Source organism: Delphinus delphis, chromosome 8 (assembly GCF_949987515.2).
Source record: "Delphinus delphis chromosome 8, mDelDel1.2, whole genome shotgun sequence".
NCBI lineage: Eukaryota > Metazoa > Chordata > Mammalia > Artiodactyla > Delphinidae > Delphinus > Delphinus delphis.
In genome coordinates, this window is record NC_082690.1 from 47,422,282 (window position 1) to 47,444,347 (window position 22,066).

At 35.2% G+C, this 22,066-nt stretch overlaps 1 protein-coding gene across 3 annotated transcripts in view; it reads right to left on the reverse strand.

The window, feature by feature from the left end:
- Nucleotides 1–1,037: 1,037 nt before the first annotated feature.
- The window catches only part of EED (embryonic ectoderm development), a 33,232-nt gene continuing 12,203 nt past the window's right edge, over nucleotides 1,038–22,066 (reverse strand). Inside the window, exons 5-13 of one of the 3 annotated variants that reach the window (XM_060018141.1) lie at nucleotides 21,607–21,732; nucleotides 20,876–20,957; nucleotides 15,873–15,964; nucleotides 13,938–14,071; nucleotides 11,343–11,448; nucleotides 10,105–10,179; nucleotides 2,694–2,852; nucleotides 1,896–1,969; nucleotides 1,038–1,479 (exon numbers count right to left, since the gene is read on the reverse strand). In XM_060018141.1, the coding sequence (XP_059874124.1) occupies nucleotides 1,353–1,479; nucleotides 1,896–1,969; nucleotides 2,694–2,852; nucleotides 10,105–10,179; nucleotides 11,343–11,448; nucleotides 13,938–14,071; nucleotides 15,873–15,964; nucleotides 20,876–20,957; nucleotides 21,607–21,732 (975 nt within the window). In that variant the 3' untranslated portion in view covers nucleotides 1,038–1,352. The remainder of the gene's footprint in view (nucleotides 1,480–1,895; nucleotides 1,970–2,693; nucleotides 2,853–10,104; nucleotides 10,180–11,342; nucleotides 11,449–13,937; nucleotides 14,072–15,872; nucleotides 15,965–20,875; nucleotides 20,958–21,606; nucleotides 21,733–22,066) is intronic. The other 2 variants (XM_060018142.1, XM_060018143.1) reach the window with 2 other exon arrangements.

Below are 22,066 nucleotides of genomic sequence, written 5' to 3' on the forward strand. Positions count from 1 at the left end.
GCGAGCGGGGGCTACTCCTCTTTGTTGTTGTGCGTGGGCTTCTCATTGTGGTGGCTTCTCTTGTTGCGGAGCACGGGCTCTAGGCGCACGGGCTTCAGTAGTTGTGACACGCAGGCTCGGTAGTTGTGACTCAGAGGCTCTAGAGTTCAGGCTCAGTAGTTGTGGTGCACGGGCTTAGTTGATCCACGGCATGTGGGATCTTCGCGGCCCAGGGCTCAAACCCACGTCCCCTGCACTGGCAGGCAGATTCTTAACCACTGTGCCACCAGGAAAACCCACCAACTACTTTCAACCCTATGATATCCTCAATTTACTTATTTCTCTTAACCAATACACTTCTAGAAAAGGGGGCAATAACTCAATATACAAACATACTCCCCATTTCTTTCATTTTTCAACCCACTGCATTTAAGCTTCTTTGTCCTCTCCTCCCTTGCTCTACTGATAGTATTTCCGCTAAGATTACTAATGACCAAGTTGTAAATCGAATGGCAATAATATATATATATATATATATATATATTTTTTTTTTTTTTGCGGTACGCAGGCCTCTCACCACTGTGGCCTCTCCCGCTGAAGAGCATAGGCTCTGGACGCGCAGGCCCAGCAGTCATGGCTCACGGGCCCAGCCGCTCCGCGGCATGTGGGATCCTCCCGGACTGGGGCACGAACCTGTGTCCCCTGCATCGGCAGGCGGACCCTCAACCACTGCGCCACGAGGGAAGCCCAATAATATTTTTTAACTATAAAGATAGGTTATTAAAACATTACATGTCACAACTCTTATAGAATTTACTTATTACAAAATTATTATAGAAGAAATCATTAAGAAATATAAAACCATAGGAAATACAATTTCCAATAAAGGTAAGGGTTTAGTGTAGTCAAGTACTGTTCTAATTGCTTCACATGTATTAAATCACTTGATCCTTTTACTTACCCAAGGTCAGTTAGTGGCAGAGCCAAGATTAAAATTCAGTTTGTTCTAGAGCTTATACTTAATCACTATATTATATAGCTTTCTCCAGTTACACAAATAAAACAATAATAATCACTGCAAAAAGATACGGTGTAATTTTATTACTTTCAACATTTCTTTTCATCACAATGAACAAAACAAAATAAACTAAAATACAACACAGCTTTACAAAAATAAATTTTTATTAAAAGCAGTAGAGTCTGAGCAGGAGACAGTACAAAGAGTGTAAACAATGTAAACATCACTACATTCAGCTCAGCTTGATTGAATGCTGAAAGACAACTCTAAATGCTCTATGTGCCCTTACTAGCAAGATACGTTAGTTCTACTGTACACAGAAAACACACTCTAATTTTGATTGAGAAAAAGTATTTTATCGAAGTCGGTCCCAGCGCCAAATACTGGCATCATCACAAACAGCTATAAGAATGCTGCTATCCCTGCTAAAACTGGTTTGTCGAATAGCAGCACCACATTTATGATGAGTCAGTGTTGTGCATCTAGGGAGAAAACATGACAACAGGTTAAATACCATGCATATATAATGCTGTCAGTATCTAACTTAAAACAATGAGTCAGAAAATGAATAGATGTTCCAAGTCATATAGAAAGCACTTGAAAACAGAATACAGTTCACTAAGAGCCCAATCTCAAATTTCATAAAATTTGGGTATACTTTAAATCCAAGAGGTACTATATAACTTATATTAAAAAAAGAGAAATAACTTATTACCAAAGTACTTGGGAAAAACAATCATTATTAGAATAAAAAAGAAATACTTTACAATACTCTGAGAATGTAAATGTTACAAATGATTTAAGGTTGGCATTGCAAGTATCAATTACTTCCTCTATGCTGACATAACGCTTTGGAGGAAAAGTCAGAAATTATGAAGAGGAATTTCTAAACACTTACTTGGCTTTATGAGGATCTTCTACTTCTAAATCCCAAACATAAAGTTTGCCAACCTGATTGCCCAATGCAAGCATCTGTATAAACATATTAAAAACAAATCAAATTATTAAAACAAGCTATAAAGATTTCAAACAATCCTAAGACATCTTTCTTATTTCAGAAAAGCCTCAGCTCCAGCCTATGGCAACGCTCTTGGTTATTTCTTTGCATCTTATATTTCTTATATTGTGTAAATGAGGATAAGAGCAACTAATGCATCACAAAGATGTCTTGAGTAAAATAAGGAGGTTATTTTGTAAATTTACGAAGAACTTTACAATTTATTTACATAGTTAGCATGTACTCTTTATTCTGCCTTAAAGAACTGTAGTAAAAGCCATAGGAAATTTCCAAAGCTTTCATATAGAAATAAATACCCAAGTAATTTATCACAAAATTCTAATACCAAATTTTGAAAAAATTTTAGATAACTAATATTTTGTCTCTATCTTCCATGTTGGTTTTCTATATAAAAAGATTAACACTCTAATCCAAAACATTAAATCTTAGTAACAGATGTTACGGAAAGTAAACACCTAACTGCCACCATTGACACCTGTCAATTTCATTTATAATAAGCACTGCAGATGGTGTGCAGAGCCACAAGGGTAGAATAAATAACATCAAAGGCCAAAGCAATTAATACAAAAAAATCAAGGTAGCTTAAACTTAGAGGTAATAGAATACAGATACACTACAGGGAAAAAATTGCCATGGTTTTAAGTCAAATAATTTCAAAATGTAAAAATATGTTGCTACCTTTTGCCAGAAATCCATAGAAAACCTCATGTACCAAATGTCACACTGGCTGTAATCAAATCGCCCAAGAATAGTCACATTAGACTCACTGGGTTTAATTTTATCTATATCATCTTCCATTTTGCCAGGTTTCCAGCATACAATGGCATTTTCACAAGACTTTAAAAAAGACAGAAATGAGAAAAAAAGAAATGTTAATCAAAGAACTGAATTTTAAACATTAAAAACAAAGCTTTTTCTCTACTATCATTTCAGAACTCACAGCTCTTAGAACCTGGTTATCCATCTACTGAGTCCAGCGATATACATTCATTTATATTTACAGAGTCAGTATCCACACTTACGGACAAGAAGTCTGATTATCAACAGATTTTAACAATACAAAAGCATTACACTGTCTAGAATATTCATTTTTGAAGTCACAATTTCCCTTCCAAACCAAAACAAATTCAGCTTTAGATACTTCAGCATCCAGAGACTTGAAGTATTTTATAGCAAAGGTAAAATTACAAACACTGTATTAGAATACACAGCTCTTCAATATGGCCCCTGCTTACTTCGCTAGTTTCATCTTTCCCCATTCCACTTCTAAACCCCCGTGGTTCCCTTTATATCTGGTTAACTATTAATCCTCCTGTCTGCACTACATGATAGGTGCTCAAGAGATGTCATAGGAAAGCTAATGAATTCATAGAAGGGGCCTTAGAGGTCAGATTATACAGACGGCAATAAAAGCAGTGGTTCAATATCAAGACACTGATAAGGGGATGGGATTAAAATAGGCTGAGTTACACCTTCCTATCCTGCAACACTGAACCTTTACATACATTCTATTTAAGCAGCAAGTGGTAAAGAATAGAATGGGAGGAAAAAATGCAAAACAGAGGGCACTATTTATATTCCTGTGTGATTTGCTTGCTAAGGGATATTTGGCAATGTCTCTGGCTTCTAGTTAATAGAAGCCAGAGATGCTGAACACTTTGCAATGCACAGAACAGCTCCTCCCACAAAAAAGAATTGTCTTACCCAACTTCCACAGGGCCAGGATTGAGAAATCCTGGTGTAGGCGAAGAATGCCTCCTGGAACTTTACAGGACACAGCCTAACAACCACATGTGGTAGCTCTGTGGGGTCACATGGAGATTAGGGAGTGGACAGTATGCTTTTTTTCTTCTCTGCCCTTTTTGGATTATATAAAATCCCAGGGATATGGATCTGTTACACAAGTTCTTCATTATAAAGTATCTTAGAGATCACCTAGGCTGATGACTCTTAACTAAGTACACAATTGGATTGATATAGACTGTACAGCTTTCTTTAAATACTCATCTTGACCCCAACCCTACTGATCACAAACTCTGAGAGGGGAGGCCAAAGCAGCAGAATTGGAAAATACTTCTTCAAGTGCTTCCTACTGACTGTATTGGTAAAGGATCCTTAATCAATAGAGTTCCCTCATGGAGAACTAAATAATCTCACTGATGGATGGCTGTACTAGAAAATCATCTAGAGAGTTTTTAAACATTACAAATTCCCAGGTCCTTATGCCAGATTTAGAATATCTGGGGATGAAGCCTAGGAATCTATTTTTACAATGTCCTCCCAATAGTTCTGATGTGGAGCCAGATTTGAGACCACCAATATTCAGTTCAGCTTCCCACCTAAAATGCAGAAATCCTTTCCTATTATCTGATTAAGTTCTAAGAGCAGAAATTTTAGACCTACTCCTTTTTTAATTCTGCTTCCAAAACAGATGAAGTAGAGGTACTTTTTCCTATTTATCTCGTTAAGTACAGCTTAAAAGTCTGAAGGCTAGGGAGGAGGCAGACTGGTTAGGGGCCCTGGGACATGAAGAACATTGAGTTGCTTGGTTTTCTTTTGCCTCTTTATGTATCCCAGACTGGATGCTAGAGAAGGTAGCAACTCAACAAAGCTAACAAGTGAAGACAAAAAAAAAAAAAAAAAAAAAAAGCCCCAACAAAAGCCTACTCTCTGCAAAGGACCAGGAAAGTGGCAACCTAGCATGAGAGAAAATTTTTAGGTAAACCCTTAATACCACAGAAAAAACAGTGGACCCATCCACACATGTAGACCAGCAAAGTCCCAGTGGAGTCCCTTCTCAGGTGATAACTAAACACTTCAAGTACGTAACACCCTGACTCCTCCCTACCCCTCATGGTAATGAGGTGACTCTCCTCCTCACCCTCTGCCTGGGGTGGTATTAGAGGAAGCCTAGCAGAGAGTCAGAATGTTCACAACCACCCACCACTCTCAGTGTCAGTGGAGACACTCGGGGAGCAGTACTGAGGCCTCCCAACCCCTCTTGCCAGGGTGCTATCACCTGAGGCCCACTGAAAAGCCTGAACTCCCACCCCAGTAGTAAAGAGACAAAATCACCAAGTCAACCAAGTGGGGAACCTGAACTTCCCTTGCCACCTGCCAATAATGAAGCAGCACTCCCCTTCCCCAGCTGAAAATTTATCAAAGGAAGCCTGCTTAAATATCAGTAAGATCCAGAGTTTTGTAACAGTAACCAAAATATCGATATCTTAATCAAAATTCACTTGTCATACCAAGAAATGTAAAAATCTCAACTTTAATGAGAAAAGATTATCAAGAGGTACCAACACTGAGATGACATAGATGTTAGAACTATCTGACAAGGATTTTAAAGCAGCTACCATAAAAATGCTTCAATGAGAAATTACAAACACATTTAAAACAATAAAAAAAGTCTCAGCAAAGAAATAAAAGATAAGAATCACATGTAAATTTTAGAACTAAAAAAACTATAGCTAAAATAAAAAACAACTGAAGGGCTCACCAGCAAAAAAAGAGAGATGAAAGAGTCAGTAAATTTAAAGTTAGAACATAGAAATTACCCAATTTGAACGAAAGAAAACAGACTTACTAAATAACAGAGTCTCAGGGACCAAACAAAAAACATAATATTCACATCATTAGAGTTCCTAAAGGAGAGGGGGAAGAAAGTGGGGCTAAATAAGAATCTGAATAATGGCTGAAAAGTTCCCAATTTGGGGACAAATTATGTCCCCAAAGACAAACCTACTAGATTAGAGATGGTGAGTGAACGCCAAAAAAGATATCAAAGAAATCAACATCAGGCATATCGCATTCAAACTTCTGAAAACTAAAGACAAAGAAAAAAAAATCCCGAAAGCAGTTAAGACAGAAAGAACATCTTACCTATAGGAAAAAAACCAATTCAATGATGGCAGATGTCTCATTACAAATGACAGAGACCAGAAAGAGGGGGAACAACATTTTTCAAATGTTTAAAGAAAAGAACCATCAACACAAAATCCTATATTCAGTGAATATATGCTTCAGGAATGAAGGGGAAATGAGGACATCCTCAGACTAAGAAAAACTAAAAGAATTTGTCACCATTCTAAAAGAATGGCTACAGGAAGTTTGATGAACAGAAAGGAAATGATATAAGAAGGAATCTTGGAATATCAGAAAGGAGGCATGAACAACAGAAAAAGCATAATGAGTAAACACAACATTCTTCTTCTTCTTGAGTTTTAAAATTCTGTTTGGCAGTTGAAGCAAAAATTGTAATACTCTTTGATGAAGTTCTCAATTGTAAAGGGAATATTTGAGACAATTATAAGTGGAGGAGAAAGAGAGAGGTAAGCTTCCTATACTTCACTTGAAGTGGTAAAATGCTGATATACTAACTGATCACATATATATCATATACATACATATATACATATATATATATATATATATATATAGTAACACCCAGAGCAAATGCCAAAAAAGCTACACAAAGAAATATACTCAAAAGTAGTATAGATACATCAAATTGGAATTCTAAAGTATGTGCACATAAGCGAAAAAACCCAGAGAAATGAAAAGAATGAAAAAAAATTAAATAGTAAACGTAATGTAATAATTGGTAAGTTAAGGCTCAAATATAAATGGTCTGAATATACTAGCTAAAAGACAGTTTGGCAAAGTGAATTAAAAAAATATGACCCAACTATATGCTATCGTTAAGAAACTCACTTCGGGGCTTCCCTGGTGGCGCAGTGGTTGAGAGTCCGCCTGCCGATGCAGGGGACACGGGTTTGTGACCCGGTCCGGGAGGATCCCACATGCTGCGGAGCGGCTGGGCCTGTGAGCCATGGCTGCTGAGCCTGAGTGTCTGGAGCCTGTGCTCCGCAACGGGAGAGGCCACAACAGTGAGAGGCCCGCGTACCGCAAAAAAAAAAAAAGAAACTCACTTCAGGTGTAACAATACAGGTAGATTAAAGGTAAAAGGTTTGAAAAAGATGGGACTTGCCTGGTGGTGCAGTGGTTAAGAATCCACCTGCCAATGCAGAGAACACAGGTTCGAGCCCTGGTCCGGGAAGATCCCACATGCTGCAGAGCAACTAAGCCCGTGCGCCACAACTACTGAGCCTGCACTCTAGAACCCGTGAGCCACAACTACTGAGCCCATGTGCCACAACTACTGAAGCCCATACACCCTAGAGCCCATGCTCTGCAACAAAAGAAGCCTCTGCAAAGAGAAGCCCATGCACTGCAATGAAGAGGAGCCCCCATTCGCTGCAACTAGAAAAAGCCCAGGCACAGCAACCAAGACCAGAGGCAGTCAAAAATAAATAAACGACAACAACAGAGGTTTGAAAAAGATATACCAGTAATTAAAGGAAAGCAGGAATGGCTCTACTACTGTAAGACAAAGGATCCATCAAGCAAAAACTTTACCAGAGACAGAGATGGACCTTACATAATGATAAGAGGGTCAAGCTACCAAGACAAAGCAATACCAAATGTGTATACACCAACCAACAGAGCTGCAAAATGTAACAGAACTAAAAGGAGAAAGGGAAAAAGCCACAATTATAGTTGAACACTTCAACACTTATTTCTCAATAATTTATTAATTATTAGACAGAATAGTGGACAGAAAATCAACAAAGACATAGAAGAATTCAACCACACTGTCAACTGACAGGATCTAACTGACATTTATAGAACACTCCACTGAACAGCAGAATATACATTCTTTTCAAGCTCCCATGGAACATACCCAAAACAGGGTCATAAAACAAATCTCAAAAAATTTAAAAGAATCAAAATCATAAAGAGTATATTCTGACCAAAATGGAATCAAACTAGAATCAATAAGAGAACGACAACAAGAAAATTTCCTAGCACCTAGAAACTACACAACACACTTCATATCAAAATTTTTGTGAGATGAAGCTAAAGCAGTGCTGACAGGGAAATTTATAGCACTAAATGCTTACATCAGAAAAGTCTCAACTAAATAATCTAAGCTCCCGTCGTAAAAATAGAAGAACAAAAACAACTCACGGCAAACTAAAGGAAAGAAGGAAGACAGGAGATAACAGAAGAAAATTTGACAAACCCTTAAAAAGACTGACAGAAGAGAAGATATAAATTACTAACTTCAGGAATGAAACAGGGGCTATCACTAGAGACCTTGCAGATATCAAAAGGATAATAAGAGAATACTACAAACAACTCTCCACACATAAATTTTATACTAGATGGAATGGATCAACTCCTCAAATAGCACAAACTACCACAATTCACTCAATATGAAACAGTTCATTCGAATAACCTTTTCACTTTTAAGGAAACTGAGTGTTTAATTTTTAAACTCCTCCTCAAAAATTTCTAGGCCTAGGGGACAGTATTATTGATACCAAAACCAGACAAAGGCAATATAAATAAGAAAACTTCAGACCAATATCATATCTCATTAATACATATAAAATCTTTAACAAAATATTATCAAATAGAATTCAGTAACATATAAAAAGAATTATACAGCAAGACCAAGTAAGCTTATTCCAGTGATACAATATTCAGAAACAATCAGTGCAATCCACTGCATTAACAGGCTAAAAAAGAAAAACCAGTGATCATATCAGTTGATGCAGAAGAAGCATTTGACAAAATTTAACACCCATTCATGATAAAACTCTGAAAAAATTAGGCAGAAGGAAAGCTCTCAACTTGATAAAGAACATCTACAAAATTGTGAAAGACTGAATTCTTTTCCCCTTTAACATCAGAAACAAGCCTAGGATGTCTGCTCTTAACACAGCTATTCAACACAGGACTAGAAGCTTACCAGTGAAACAAGACAAGAAAAGGAAATTAAGAAAAATACAGTTCAGAAAGGAAGATATAAAAACTGTCCTTATTTGCAGATGAAATTATGATCTATGTAGAAAATCCCATGTAATTAACCAAAAACAAACAAAAACCTTCCTGAACTATAAGTAGTTCAAACAGATTGAAGGATTCAAGATTAATACACAAAAATCAATTTATTTCTATCTACTAGCAATGAACACAAAGAAATGGAAATCAGAAATACCATTTATTACAGTCACTCTAAATGGAGAGACATACCATAGTCAAGGACCAGAAGACTAAGCAGAGTAAAGATATTAATTCCCTACCAAACTGATATACAGGTTTAACACAATTCCAATCAAAATCTCCCTGCCCCCCCAAAAAAAGCCCAGCGAGATTTTTAGTAAATGTAGACAAGATTATTCTAAAATTTATATGGAAAGACAAAGCAACTAGAATAGCTAAAATAATATTGAAAAAGAATAAAGTGGAAGAAATCACTCTACCAACTCCAAGACTAATTATAGAGCTAGAGTAACCGAGCCTGTGTATGTAGTACTGGTAGAGGGAACAGAATAGAAAAACCAGAATCAGCCTCATACAAGTATGGCCAAACAATTTTGAAAAAAGTACAAAAGCAATTCAAAGGAGGAAAGATAGGCTTTCAACAAATGGAGCTGGAACAACTGGATAACTATAGGCAAAAAATGAACTTTCTACCTAAACCTCATACAAAAATTAACTTAAAATGGACCATTAAATTTAACATAAACCATTACAATACTTTTTGAAGGAAACACAGGAGAAAATCTTTAGGACCTAGGGCTCAGTGAAGAGCATTTAAACACAATATCAAAAGCATGATCCATAAAATAATAATTTTTTAAAAAAATCAATAAATTAATTGAACTTTATCAAAATTAAAAACATTTGTAAAAGACCCTGTTAAGAGGATGAAAAAACAAGCTACAGACTGGAAGAAAATATTTGCAAACTATTTATCTGACATAGGATTTATATTTAGAATATATGAAGAACTCTCAAAACTCAACACAGTAAAAAACAAAACAAAACAAAAACCAATCCAATCAGAAAATGAGAAGATATGAAGAGACATCATTGAAAGGATATATGGATGGTAAATAAGCACATGAAAAAGATGTTCAACACCACTAACCATCAGGGAAATGCAAATTAAGACCACGATGATGTATCACTACACACCTATCAGAACAGCTAAAATAAAAAATAGTGACAATACCAAATGCCGGCGAAGATTCGAAGACACTGGATCTTTCATACATTGCTGGTGGGAATGTAAAATGGCACGGCCACTCTGGAAAATAGTTTGGCAGGTTCTTAAAAAACTAAACGAACTTAACCATGACCTAGCAATTGCTCTTCTAGGCATTTATCCTAGAGAAGTGAAAACTTAAGTAAGTCCACACAAAAACCTATACACGATTGTTCAATAGCAGCTTTATTTGTAATAGGCCCAAACTAGAAAGGATCAAAATGTCCTACAATAGATGCATAAGGTTAAATAAACTGTGGTACACCCATTCCATGGGATACTATTCAGCAGTAAAAAGGGAGACCTATTGATACACACAACAACTTGGATGGCATTACACTGAGTGAAAAAAAAAATCTTAAAAGGTCCCATACCATAACATTCTTGAAATGACAAAATCACATGTGATAAAATGACACAGAACTACACACGCACATTGTACAATGTCAATTTCCTGGATTTGATATTGTATTATAGCTATGTAAGATGTAATAACCAATGGGGGAAATTGGGTGAAGGGCAATATGGGACCTCTCTGAACTGTCTTTGAAACTTCCTGTGAATCTAATTTCAAGAACAAAAGTTAAAAAATAGAAAGGTAAAACTATACCCTCATGGCCAAGGAAAAAATAAATCAGGCTCTGCCCAAGAAAATGTGAAATGCCCTGAAACCTGTATCAAGAAAAGAAACTAGATAGCAGTTTCTCCAAATTTGACAATCCTAAATGTTCAGATGACATCACCACCAACTTCTCTAAATTATCAGTAAAATATATATATATAAACATATGTATCAACATACTAGAGCAGGGGTTGGCAAACTACATCCCATGAACCAACTCCATCCATCTGTTTTTGTACATGTAAGTTTACTGAAATGAACACAAACATTAACAACAACAAAAAACAACCACACTACTGGCTTTAGATATTGGTTATTTTACAGTAACACTGGATATCAGAGAACAGTATCAACTTGCAAGGTAACATTTTTCATCTTATTGGAACACAAATTATAATTCATCAGGATGTTTTATGCCTAAAACAAATTTCCAAATCTTTCAAAGTTATCATAAGACTTAAAAAAAAAAAAAAGCAATTTCCCATCTGTTATCCAATTTACCAACTGCATAAAAAACTGTGCTCCCTGCAAAGTTCCAACTCACACAAACAATGGAAATACAGCTTAACAGCAGTTACCATACCTTGGAAAGTATCAAATCACCTAACCATCGCACACAATCGACATAATTTCTATGTATGTCTCTGGTAGAAAAGTCAGGAAAATGAATTTTCTGAGAAATAAATGGCCTGAAATGGAAATATCAAAAGTTAAGAGAAAAACGTGTAGCAAAAGCTCACTAATTTTCCTTTTTGGATTTATAAAACTTTGAAAAATAAAATATATGAATACTAATTCTTCTTTGTTTCTACAAAACTAAATACCTTCTTATCTGTTTACTCAGAGCTAAAATCTCATTTCATTTTTGTTTCTACATTTACTCCATTATTAGCTCTCAACTGAATTTTGTATTCATCCTATGAAATTTCATTTATAAAAATTGCAGCTTCCTGCCTTACTACATATAGGCCAAAATTAATCACTTCAATTCTGGCTATCTAACCAATAACCAAAGACACTTGATTACAGAGCTGAAAATTTCTCATAGAAAATACTAAGCTACCTACTCAATCCTTTAAAATTAAGCATTAATGGTCTATGAAAGTAAACACATCTAGATTATTTCAAAAGATAATTATCTTTTAGGAACAATAACATCATTTCAAAGTCTGCTAAAGGTAAAGTTAGGTGAGAATCCTTCCTAGAACAATTTCTGAAGATGATATCTGACAACAATTTGACATTTATTAGTTAGAACTTCTCCTGTATTTAGAAAAGTAAAATATGGCGCAACTTTTCCTTAAAGATATTTGTGAGAAGACCATAAACTAGAGAAGTTGCTACCAATTCTGAAGTTAATTAAATGTATACCTAATATTTCTAATCTAGTAAGTGATTCAGTTTTATTTATTTATTTTTATTTTATTTTTGGCTGCATTGGGTCTTCGCTGCTGTACGCGGGCTCTTCTCTGGTTGCGATGAGCAGAGGCTACTCTTCATTGCAGTGCATGGGCTTCTCATTGTGGTGGCTCCTTTTGTTGCGGAGCACGGGCTCTAGGTGTGTGGGCATCAGGCATTGTGGCACACGGGCTCAGTAGTTGTGGCTCGTGGGCTCTAGAGTGCAGGCTCAGCTGTTGTGGCTCACGGGCTTACTTGCTCCACGGCATGTGGGATCCTCCCGGACCAGTTCTCAAACCCGTGTCCCCTGCATTGGCAGGCAGATTCTCAACCACTGCGCCACCAGGGAAGCCCCTGATTCAGTTTTTAAACTGAAGTAACTGCAGAAGTATCATATACCATGAATTAGTTGTGTCTTGGGCAACTCACATGTCCTCTCTTTGCTTTTCCCTCATATATAAAAAGGATGTTGGGCTGAATCATTTCAAATACTCTTTCCAATTCAAATTCTAGGATCTTTTCTTTTCTTTTTTTCTTTTTTTTTTTTTTTTGCGGTTTGCAGGATCTCAGTTCCTCAACCAGGGATTGAACCTAGGCCACGACAGTGAAAGCCTGGAATCCTAACCACCAGGCCACCAGGGAACTCCTGGATTTTTTCTTTATTAAAACATTAAAACGCTATTAATGATCTGATATAAATTCTTAACTGCTATAATTTTATTAATTACTTTTCAGCCAAATATGTATTATAATCTATGGTTAAACCTCTCTCAAGAAGATCAGCATAATTCACTGTTATTTTCTGTAAGCTGTAAAGTATAACTTCTATTTATTTCAGAGCTCTAGAAAATATAAAAACATAAACTGAATATTACACTAAGCCCTGGTGTTTTAAAATAAAAATCGAAAGTCATACTAATTCTTAGAGGCTTGAGATCTGATGCATGTCTATTAAAATATTTACTGATAATTACAAATTCAACTACCAATCTATTAATAATCTGGCTTGATAACCAGAAAATTAACTCTGCTAAAATGAAAAGTGCAAACAAAGTTAACATTTACAAACATATGACAGTCACAGTGAAAGTGTTAATAATAGCTTGATAAGATTCTGAAAAAGATAGTAAATGAATTAAGAGTTGAGGTTTTTCAAAACTATACTAAGAAAAGTGCCAAGTTCCCACAGCTAGTCCCTCCCCTTGGTTCAAATCTCCTGCTTTTGAATTTTCTCCATTTAATGAAGTGAGTATCACTTAAAGGAAAGCATTATTTTATCATGAATTAAAGCTAAGAACCCAATTTAAAATTATGATTTACTTCTTCTGTTTATACAATCATCTTCCACAGATGTGTGAGTTTTCAAATAATTTGTTTTCTTAGAAACATAATCAATATAATAGTTTCAAGGCATATGAAATTTAAGGACTGAAAATAAAGCTCTTTCATTACTGTCTTGAATTAGAACTTAGAGTATTGACAAGCAGTGCTAATAACATTAGCACATGCATACCTAAATAAAAATAAGTGAAATGTGCTACTAAATTAAGATAAAAATACAACTGAAAGGGATTTTGAAAAATAAGCCACAAACATATAGACAAAAATAAAGGCCTTCCATTTAAAATCAGTGAATTTTATGGCATGTAAGTTATACCTTAAAGTTATTAAAAGGGGATTCTAAAATCAGTGTTGGAGACTTATACAATAATTTTGGAAAAAGTGAAACGCTATTCAACAGCATGAGATAGCAAATTGTTTTAAGCACTACAACTGTTACCTGTTAGTTTTATTTGGATTATAATCATAAGATTCCTTAATTGCATTCATCATTCTCTTTGAATTGATCCTCCAAAGTTTAAGAGAGTGATCCATACCACAGGACATTATTTTTTCACCCAAAAGATCATAATCCTGTATGTAAAACAGAAAAGCTTAAATTAAATATATAAATTATTTCCCCAAATTATGCTATCTAATTTTCATCTGATGTCCAGTATTGTGAAAATTGTATTTCAAACCACCATACTAACATTTTGGGTTTCATATATGTAGGCCATAAGCCACAAAGTTTTTACTGCTTTTGAGATTTATTTTAACTGATGTGTCACCACCACAGTATATGAGCTTATACAATACGGAAGGCAAAAAAGTAAACTGAATTTAATTTTATCTATTCAATTATCTTTATTCAAATATTTCCTTTGCTTGATTTTGAAGATGAATTGAATGATGAGGTAAAACAATTATTCTATGACACAAAAACCTAAATGGTTATGTTACTTTTCTTTGTCTAACCCTGATCAAGCAATGAAACTGACATCTGTATGTGAAATTATGAGTCCTTAAACAATTGAAATTTTACTTTATTTGTACACCTAAGTCACAAGACTTCAGGTACCTTGGTTTTAGAGTTCACTTTTTAAAAGAATAAAGGAAAAAATGTCTAAAAAAGGAAATACCATATTTAAACTTTTTCATTTGCTGTTTACTAATTTTTACTAAGCTCCTAACAGATCATCCATTATAACCTTATTCCACCTCGTTACATAGATGAGACACTGAGGCACAGAGATGATATTTAATTTAGCACATGGTACGTACATTTGTTAAGGAAAATCTCACACATCAATCCTTCTAGCAGTGAACTCCTATTGTTACAGAGAAGAGATACAGACTCCTGCTCTCATTTAGAGAAATAACAGTAGAGAGTTCTATTTAAGGAGAGTATTTTCCTCACTAAACTAGATATTCTGTTAATCCAACCTTTAAATTAATCATGAACATTGTTTTACACAGCTGAGAACTTTAGGTTTGGTGTTTATTGAATCCACAAGTCTTGTAGCTGCTCTTTTCCTAATAACCTCACTGTCAACAGCAACAAGACACCCTTAGAGCCAGGAGCTCTCATTAGTCTTTAACGAAGGACAGTAGTCTTTTCACACATAGAACCAGGTGGAGATTGCTATTGCAACTTCTAGAAAATCCAAGTTGCAAGTTCTAGAAAATCCTTTAAGGTAGGTATAATTCTCACAAAAGTATACAAACCCTAACTATAGGAATAGTTAGTACCTCCAATTAAAATGTCACATGCTTCAAAATATGGTGCCCCTTTAAATAGTTTTAAAAAAAAAGAAAAGAAATGAGCTATAAGACTACTAAATAAGTAAGCTCTACACGAAACACAAGTAAATCTGAAATAACATAAAAATCTGAAACTTGACTAAAAACATTTATATCATTACAATAGATCAATAGATTATAATACGTAAGTATAAAGATAACATCATGCCATCAAAGGGAAGAGTTATCTAAAACTCAGTGTGAACAACACTTCCTAGAAATGAGTAACTTATATTTCAACTTCAAATAAAAGATGAAAAAGTTTCTTAATTGCCAAGTAGGTTAACCTTTTCCTTTAATAACTGAGAAACAACAAAAGTTAACTTGGTGATTTTAGATTAAAAAAGGAAAAGAACAAGTTCATAGTATTTGTTCATGAGAATCCAGGCAGAGTACAGATAAAACACAAAGAGGCTTTTTGCTTTACTTCTTCATCTGTAAGTTAAAACCTTCTCTGTCACAAGTAAATGAAATAACTGTCTGCCAGACTAGGTGAAACAAACCACATGCTTTCTTACAAGGAAAGAGTTCTATGGGTATTGTTCACAGCTTTGTACACCTGAAGGTCACTGCCCTGTAGCTTTCAACTTACAGCACTTAGAACTTCATCTCTGTGCCCTTCTACACCTCCAAATATTGCCACCAGAGTGTCCGTTTGGATATTCCATAATCGTAAAGCATGATCTAGTACAGACATAAAAAAATTAATATGAACTTTTATCATTCATTTACTGTGGACTTTCAAAAGCTCTTTAAAGAATAAAAAGCTACCAAAGTTTGGACTAAGCTTACTCACAGTAAAGATTAAGGAGGAATCCATACCATATAGGAACTTAAAATATTTATATCACCTGTAGATTTAACTAGGTATGAGCTCATACTTTCAAGATAAGAAAGAAATATTTCTCTGGTCCTAAATTTGATTATTGCATATGCCATAGAACAAGGTACTAGCTTTTCTCTCTACCATATCCACATTTACAAACTGAAGAGGACAAATTATAAGATTTCTATAGTAAATCCCAAAATAGGATTGAAACATTCACAGTGACATAATTTTAGAGTATTATAGACCTTACAAACATGCTATTAACTGTAATTTGAGCAATCTAATTTTCCACTAAACATCAGCAATAAAATAGACAGCAATACTCATAAATATAGCTTGAAATATAGCAATGTCCATACTGCACATGAATATTGACATATTACATAGGTAACACTAAGAGGCAGTAATATATTGTGTTAGTAGTGGAAATTAACATTGCTACAAAAATGATTTCTTGATTCCAATTTGTGTCCAAGTTTTTGTGCAGACATATTTTCATTTTTCTTGAAGACATACACACCTAGGAGTGGTAATTCTATGTTCAACATTTTTGGACTGCCAGACTGTTTTCCAATGTCCTTACATTTTACATTCCCACCAGCAATGGATGAGGGGGGTTCCAATTGCTCCATATCCTAATCAACATATTTTATTGTCTTTTTGATTACAGTCATCCTAGTAGGCATGAAGTGGTATTTTTTTATTAACATCTTTATTGGAGTATAATTGCTTTTCAGTGTTGTGTTAGTTTCTGCTATAAAACAAAGTGAATCAGCTATATGCATACGTATGGCCCCATATCCCCTTCCTCTTGCGTCTCCCTCCCACCCTCCCTATCCCACCCCTCTAGGTGGTCGCAAAGCACCGAGCTGATCTCCCTGTGCCTTGCAGCTGCTTCCCACTAGCTATCTATTTTACATCTGGTAGTGTACATATGTCAATGCTACTCTCCCACTTCATCCCAGCTTACTCTTCCCCCTCCCCGTGTCCTCAAGTCCATTCTCTACATCTGTTTCTTTATTCCTGTCCTGCTCTAGGTTCATCAGGACCTTTTTTTTTTTTTAGATTCCATATATATGTGTTAGCATACGGTATGTTTTTCTCTTTCTGACTTACCTCACTTTGTATGACAGACTCTAGGTCCATCCACCTCACTACAAATAACTCAATTTCGTTTCTTTTTATGTCTGAGTAATATTCCATTGTATATACGTGCCACATCTTCTTTATCCATTCATCTGTCGACGGACACTTAGGTTGCTTCCATGTCCTTGCTATTGTAAACAGTGTTGCAATGAACATTGTGGTACATGACTCTTTTTGAATTATGGTTTTCTCAGGGTATATGCCCAGTAGTGGGATTGCTGGGTCATATGGTAGTTTTATTTTTAGTTTTTTAGGAAATATCCATACTGTTCTCCAGAGTGACTGTATCAATTTACATTCGCACCAACAGTGCAAGAGGGTTCCCTTTTCTCCACACCCTCTCCAGCATTTATTGTTTGTAGATTTTTTGATGATGGCCATACTGACCGGTTTGAGGTGATACCTCATTGTAATTTTGACTTGCATTTCTCTAATGATTAGCGATGCTGAGAATCCTTTCATGTGTTTGTTGGCAATCTGTATATCTTCTTTGGAGAAATGTCTATTTAGGTCTTCTGCCCACTTTTGGATTGGGTTGGGTTTTTTTGATATTGAGCTGCATGAGCTGCTTGGATATTTTGGAGATTAATCCTTTGTAAGTTATTTCGTTTGCAAATATTTTCTCCCTTGCAAATATTTTCTCCCATTCTAAGGGCTGTCTTTTCGTCTTGTTTATGGCTTCCTTTGCTGTGCAAAAGCTTCTGTTTCATTAGGTCCCATTTGTTTATTTTTGTTTTTATTTCCATTTCGCTAGGAGGTGGGTCAAAAAGGATCTTGCCGTGATTTACGTCATAGTGTTCTGCCTATGTTTTCCTCTAGAGTTTTATAGTGTCTGGCCTTACATTTAGGTCTTTAATCCATTTTGAGTTTATTTTTGTGTATGGTGTTAGGCAGTGTTCTAATTTCATTCTTTTACATGTAGCTGCCCAGTTTTCCCAGCACCACTTATTGAAGAGGCTGTCTTTTCCCCATTGTATGTTCTTGCCTCCTTTATCAAAGATAAAGTAACCATAGGTGCGTGGGTTTATCTCTGGGCTTTCTATCCTGTTCCATTGATCTATATTTCTGTTTTTGTGCCAGTACCATACTGTCTTGATTACTGTAGCTTTGTAGTACAATCTGAAGTCAGGGAGCCTGATTCCTCCAGCTCCAGTTTGCTTTCTCAAGATTGCTTTGGCTATTTGGGGTCTTTTTTGTTTCCATACAAATTCAGAAATTTATTGTTCTAGTTCTGTGAAAAATGCCATTGTTAGTTTGATAGGGATTGCACTGAATCTGTAGATTGCTTTGGGTAGTATAGTCATTTTCACAATGTTGATTCTTCCAATCCAAGAACATAGGATATCTCTCCACCTGTTTGTGTCATCTTTCTTTCATCGGTGTCTTACAGTTTTACACATACAGTTCTTTTGTCTCCTTAGGTAGGTTTATTCCTAGGTATTTTATTCTTTTTGTTGCAATGGTAAATGGGAGTGTTTCCTTAATTTCTCTTTCAGATTTTTCATCATTAGTGTATAGGAATGCAAGAGATTTCTGTGCATTAATTCTGTATCCTGCTACTCTACCAAATTCATTGATTAGCTCTAGTAGTTTTCTGGTAGCATCTTTAGGATTCTCTATGTATAGTATCATGTGATCTGCAAACAGTGACAGTTTTACTTCTTCTTTTCTGATTTATATTTCTTTTTCTTCTGATTGCTGTGGCTAAAACTTCCAAAAACTATGTTGAATAATAGTGGTGAGACTGGGCAACCTTATCTTGTTCCTGATCTTAGAGGAAATGGTTTCAGTTTTTCACCATTGAGAATGATGTTGGATGTGGGTTTGTCATATATGGCCTTTATTATGTTGAGGTAGGTTCCCTCTATGCCCACTTTCTGGAGAATTTTTATCATAAATGCGTGTTGAATTTTGTCAAACCCAAAAGCTTTTTCTGCATCTATTGAGATTATCATATGGTTTCTCTCCTTCAATTTGTTAATATGGTGTATCACATTGATTGATTTGTGTATATTGAAGAATTCTTGCATTCCTGGGATAAACCCCACTTGATCATGGTGTATAATCCTTTTAATGTGCTGTTGGATTCTGTCTGCTAGTATTTTGTTGAGGATTTTTGCATCTTTGTTCATCAGAGATATTGGCCTGTAGTTTTCTTTTGTTGTGACATCTTTGGTTTTGGTATCAGGATGATTGGTGGCCTTGTAGAATGAGTTTGGGAGTGTTCCTCCCTCTGCTATATTTTGGAAGAGTATGAGAAGGATAGGTGTTAGCTCTTCTCTAAATGTTTGATAGAATTCGCCTGTATCACTGTGTTTTTGATTTGCATTTCCCTAACGATTAATAATGCTGAGTGCCTTTCTATGTGCTTATTGGACATTTGTGCAAGTTCTTTGGAAAGATGTCTATTCAAAACCTTTGGCTGTTTTTAATCTGGTTGTCTTTTTATTACTGAGCTGTATGACCTCTTGTTACAAGTCCCTTATTAGATACATAATTTGCAAATATTTTTTCCTTTTCTATAGGTTGTCTTTTCCTTCCTTGAGCATTACTTATGGAAAAATTCCTATTCATTTTGAAAAGCTGTCTGAAAAATGCTCTTACTGACACAGTCGGGGAAGAACAGGGTTAAAAAGTTGTGACACTAAGAACAAGTAACACATTATGGCCTATGTTACTTGTAAAGGAATACCTGAGCCCAGCTAATGTTATTAAAAGAAGAGAAAAAGTTATTAGCTCTCTTCTTAGGTGTCTATTTCTAAACAAGCCTGATAGTTAAAGAAAAATCATACTGAAACATGTTTCATGTAAGAGTTTTAATTTGAGGACATCTTTTAATATGAGCAGACTGTGGGGGTTAGGTTATCAGTGTGACAAGTTTAAAAGAATAAACTTGACTAGAATAATAATGTAGAAATGAAACGAGAAAGGGCAATCGAAAACAGAATGTAGAGATAAGAACAACCCAAATCATTTTAGAGAGCTCAGAAATGATTAAGAATGATTAAGAGCACTGTCTGAACCCAGAATAAACTTATAATGCTGACACAGCCATACAGAGCAAAGCAATGCTTTCTCTTTATAAATAAGGGAAAAATTTCAAAGAGCTTACACTGGATAACTTAGCATTTTAAGGAATTCTACAGGGAGTCCTTTATAAAACAAAAGTTTTACATAGAGAGAGTCAAAAGAAAGCAATATTGATCTTCAGATGCATTATTTCTTACTACATGATTGGAAAGAATGGTAAGATGATTTGCAAAACTACCTTCAAACTATTAAAAATGTCATAACTTTGGTGATCTGTCACTTAAAATTAATGAAGCTTAATATGAAAATTCAATTGCACATAAAGTTCTAAAACTATCATAATGCAATATGGTAAATAAGGGTAATACACATTTAATCCTCAGTACCAATTATTTTATTTACATCGTATGTTAACAGTGTATTTCAAGGTCCCACCCTCCAATTCTTGGTTTGGAGATGCTAATGTAGGCTAAGATTTTTCTAAAACTTACTTCTTTTTAAATTTGGCTTTTTTCCTTAGAACAGTTTGTCCCTAAAATAAAATACTCACTCCCAAATAATCGAACTAAAGAAACATTTGCTTCTCTTACCTTTACTTACTGACAGGAGAAGATTTGGATCTCTTGGATGGAATTTCAGCTCATTGATAGCATTTCCATGGCCAACATAGTGCTATAATAAATTTAAAACATTTCTTCAACTTCCATATAAAAATCAATAAATTCTTTTTCATTAATCTTAGGAGAATGGAAAAATAGTTTCACTTGAAATAGTGGTTCTCAACCTTGGCTGCATATTAAAAGCATCCAACTTGAAGGAAAAATAAAAGATGTTCAAGTCCCATTTGCAGATATTCTGAGCCACAGCAAGGGTTTAAACGATTATCAGGTGATTCTAATGTACACCCAAGGTTAATGTGATTTGTGAAATTTTTTTAGTATCAACTTCCAAGGCTTCACTTTTCAGTTCTTTACAAGGTGCTCTTGACTCTACACCCCCTATTTAGGGGATTTTGGAAAATGAGCTCACTCTTTTCTTATTGTTCATTTAAAGCCTCTCAGACTAAAGCAAGACAAAAGGACAGAAATTATTTTAAAAGAAAATAGTTCAAATGATAAAATTTTCTCACTTATTCCTTAATTTGCATTACCCAAATGTGACAAAGGTCTCAAAAGACTTGTCTAAATGAAGCAATAGGCAAAGTACAAACCAAATTAGAAATTGCACAGACATTGACTCTGTTTTAAATTCAACATGACAAGCTTTTGCAGGTGTGCATTCAAAAAAAAAAGCAGATCTATAATTTAACAAGAAAACCCACCTTTATGCACTGCATTGTTATGGGATTAATTATCCTAATTATGCCTCTAGATCCAGCTACAGCTAGCAGAGGATGGCTTGTATTGCTATCATATGTCCATGCACAAGTGTAAAAGTTCTCATCAGCCTAAGAAATGCCAGTTAAGAAATATAATTTGTTTTTGAAAAGTAAACACATCAATGATCACAATACTATACACAAAAACCTCCAAAGAACTGCTGAAGTTTTTAACAAAGAAGTTCCCATTTTTCTTTACACTATCAGGTTTAACCAATGGAGATTTTAGGTCTAAAATCTATACCAAATGATGAAACAAATCCAGTCCTTCCACTCAGTTTTGATTACTATTTTGCTGTTTGCATAACTATTTACCTGTCTTTTTAGCAGACATAGCCAATGTGTAAATGAATGGGCATGGCTGTGTCCCAAATAAAAATTTATTTACAAAACAGGTGGCCAG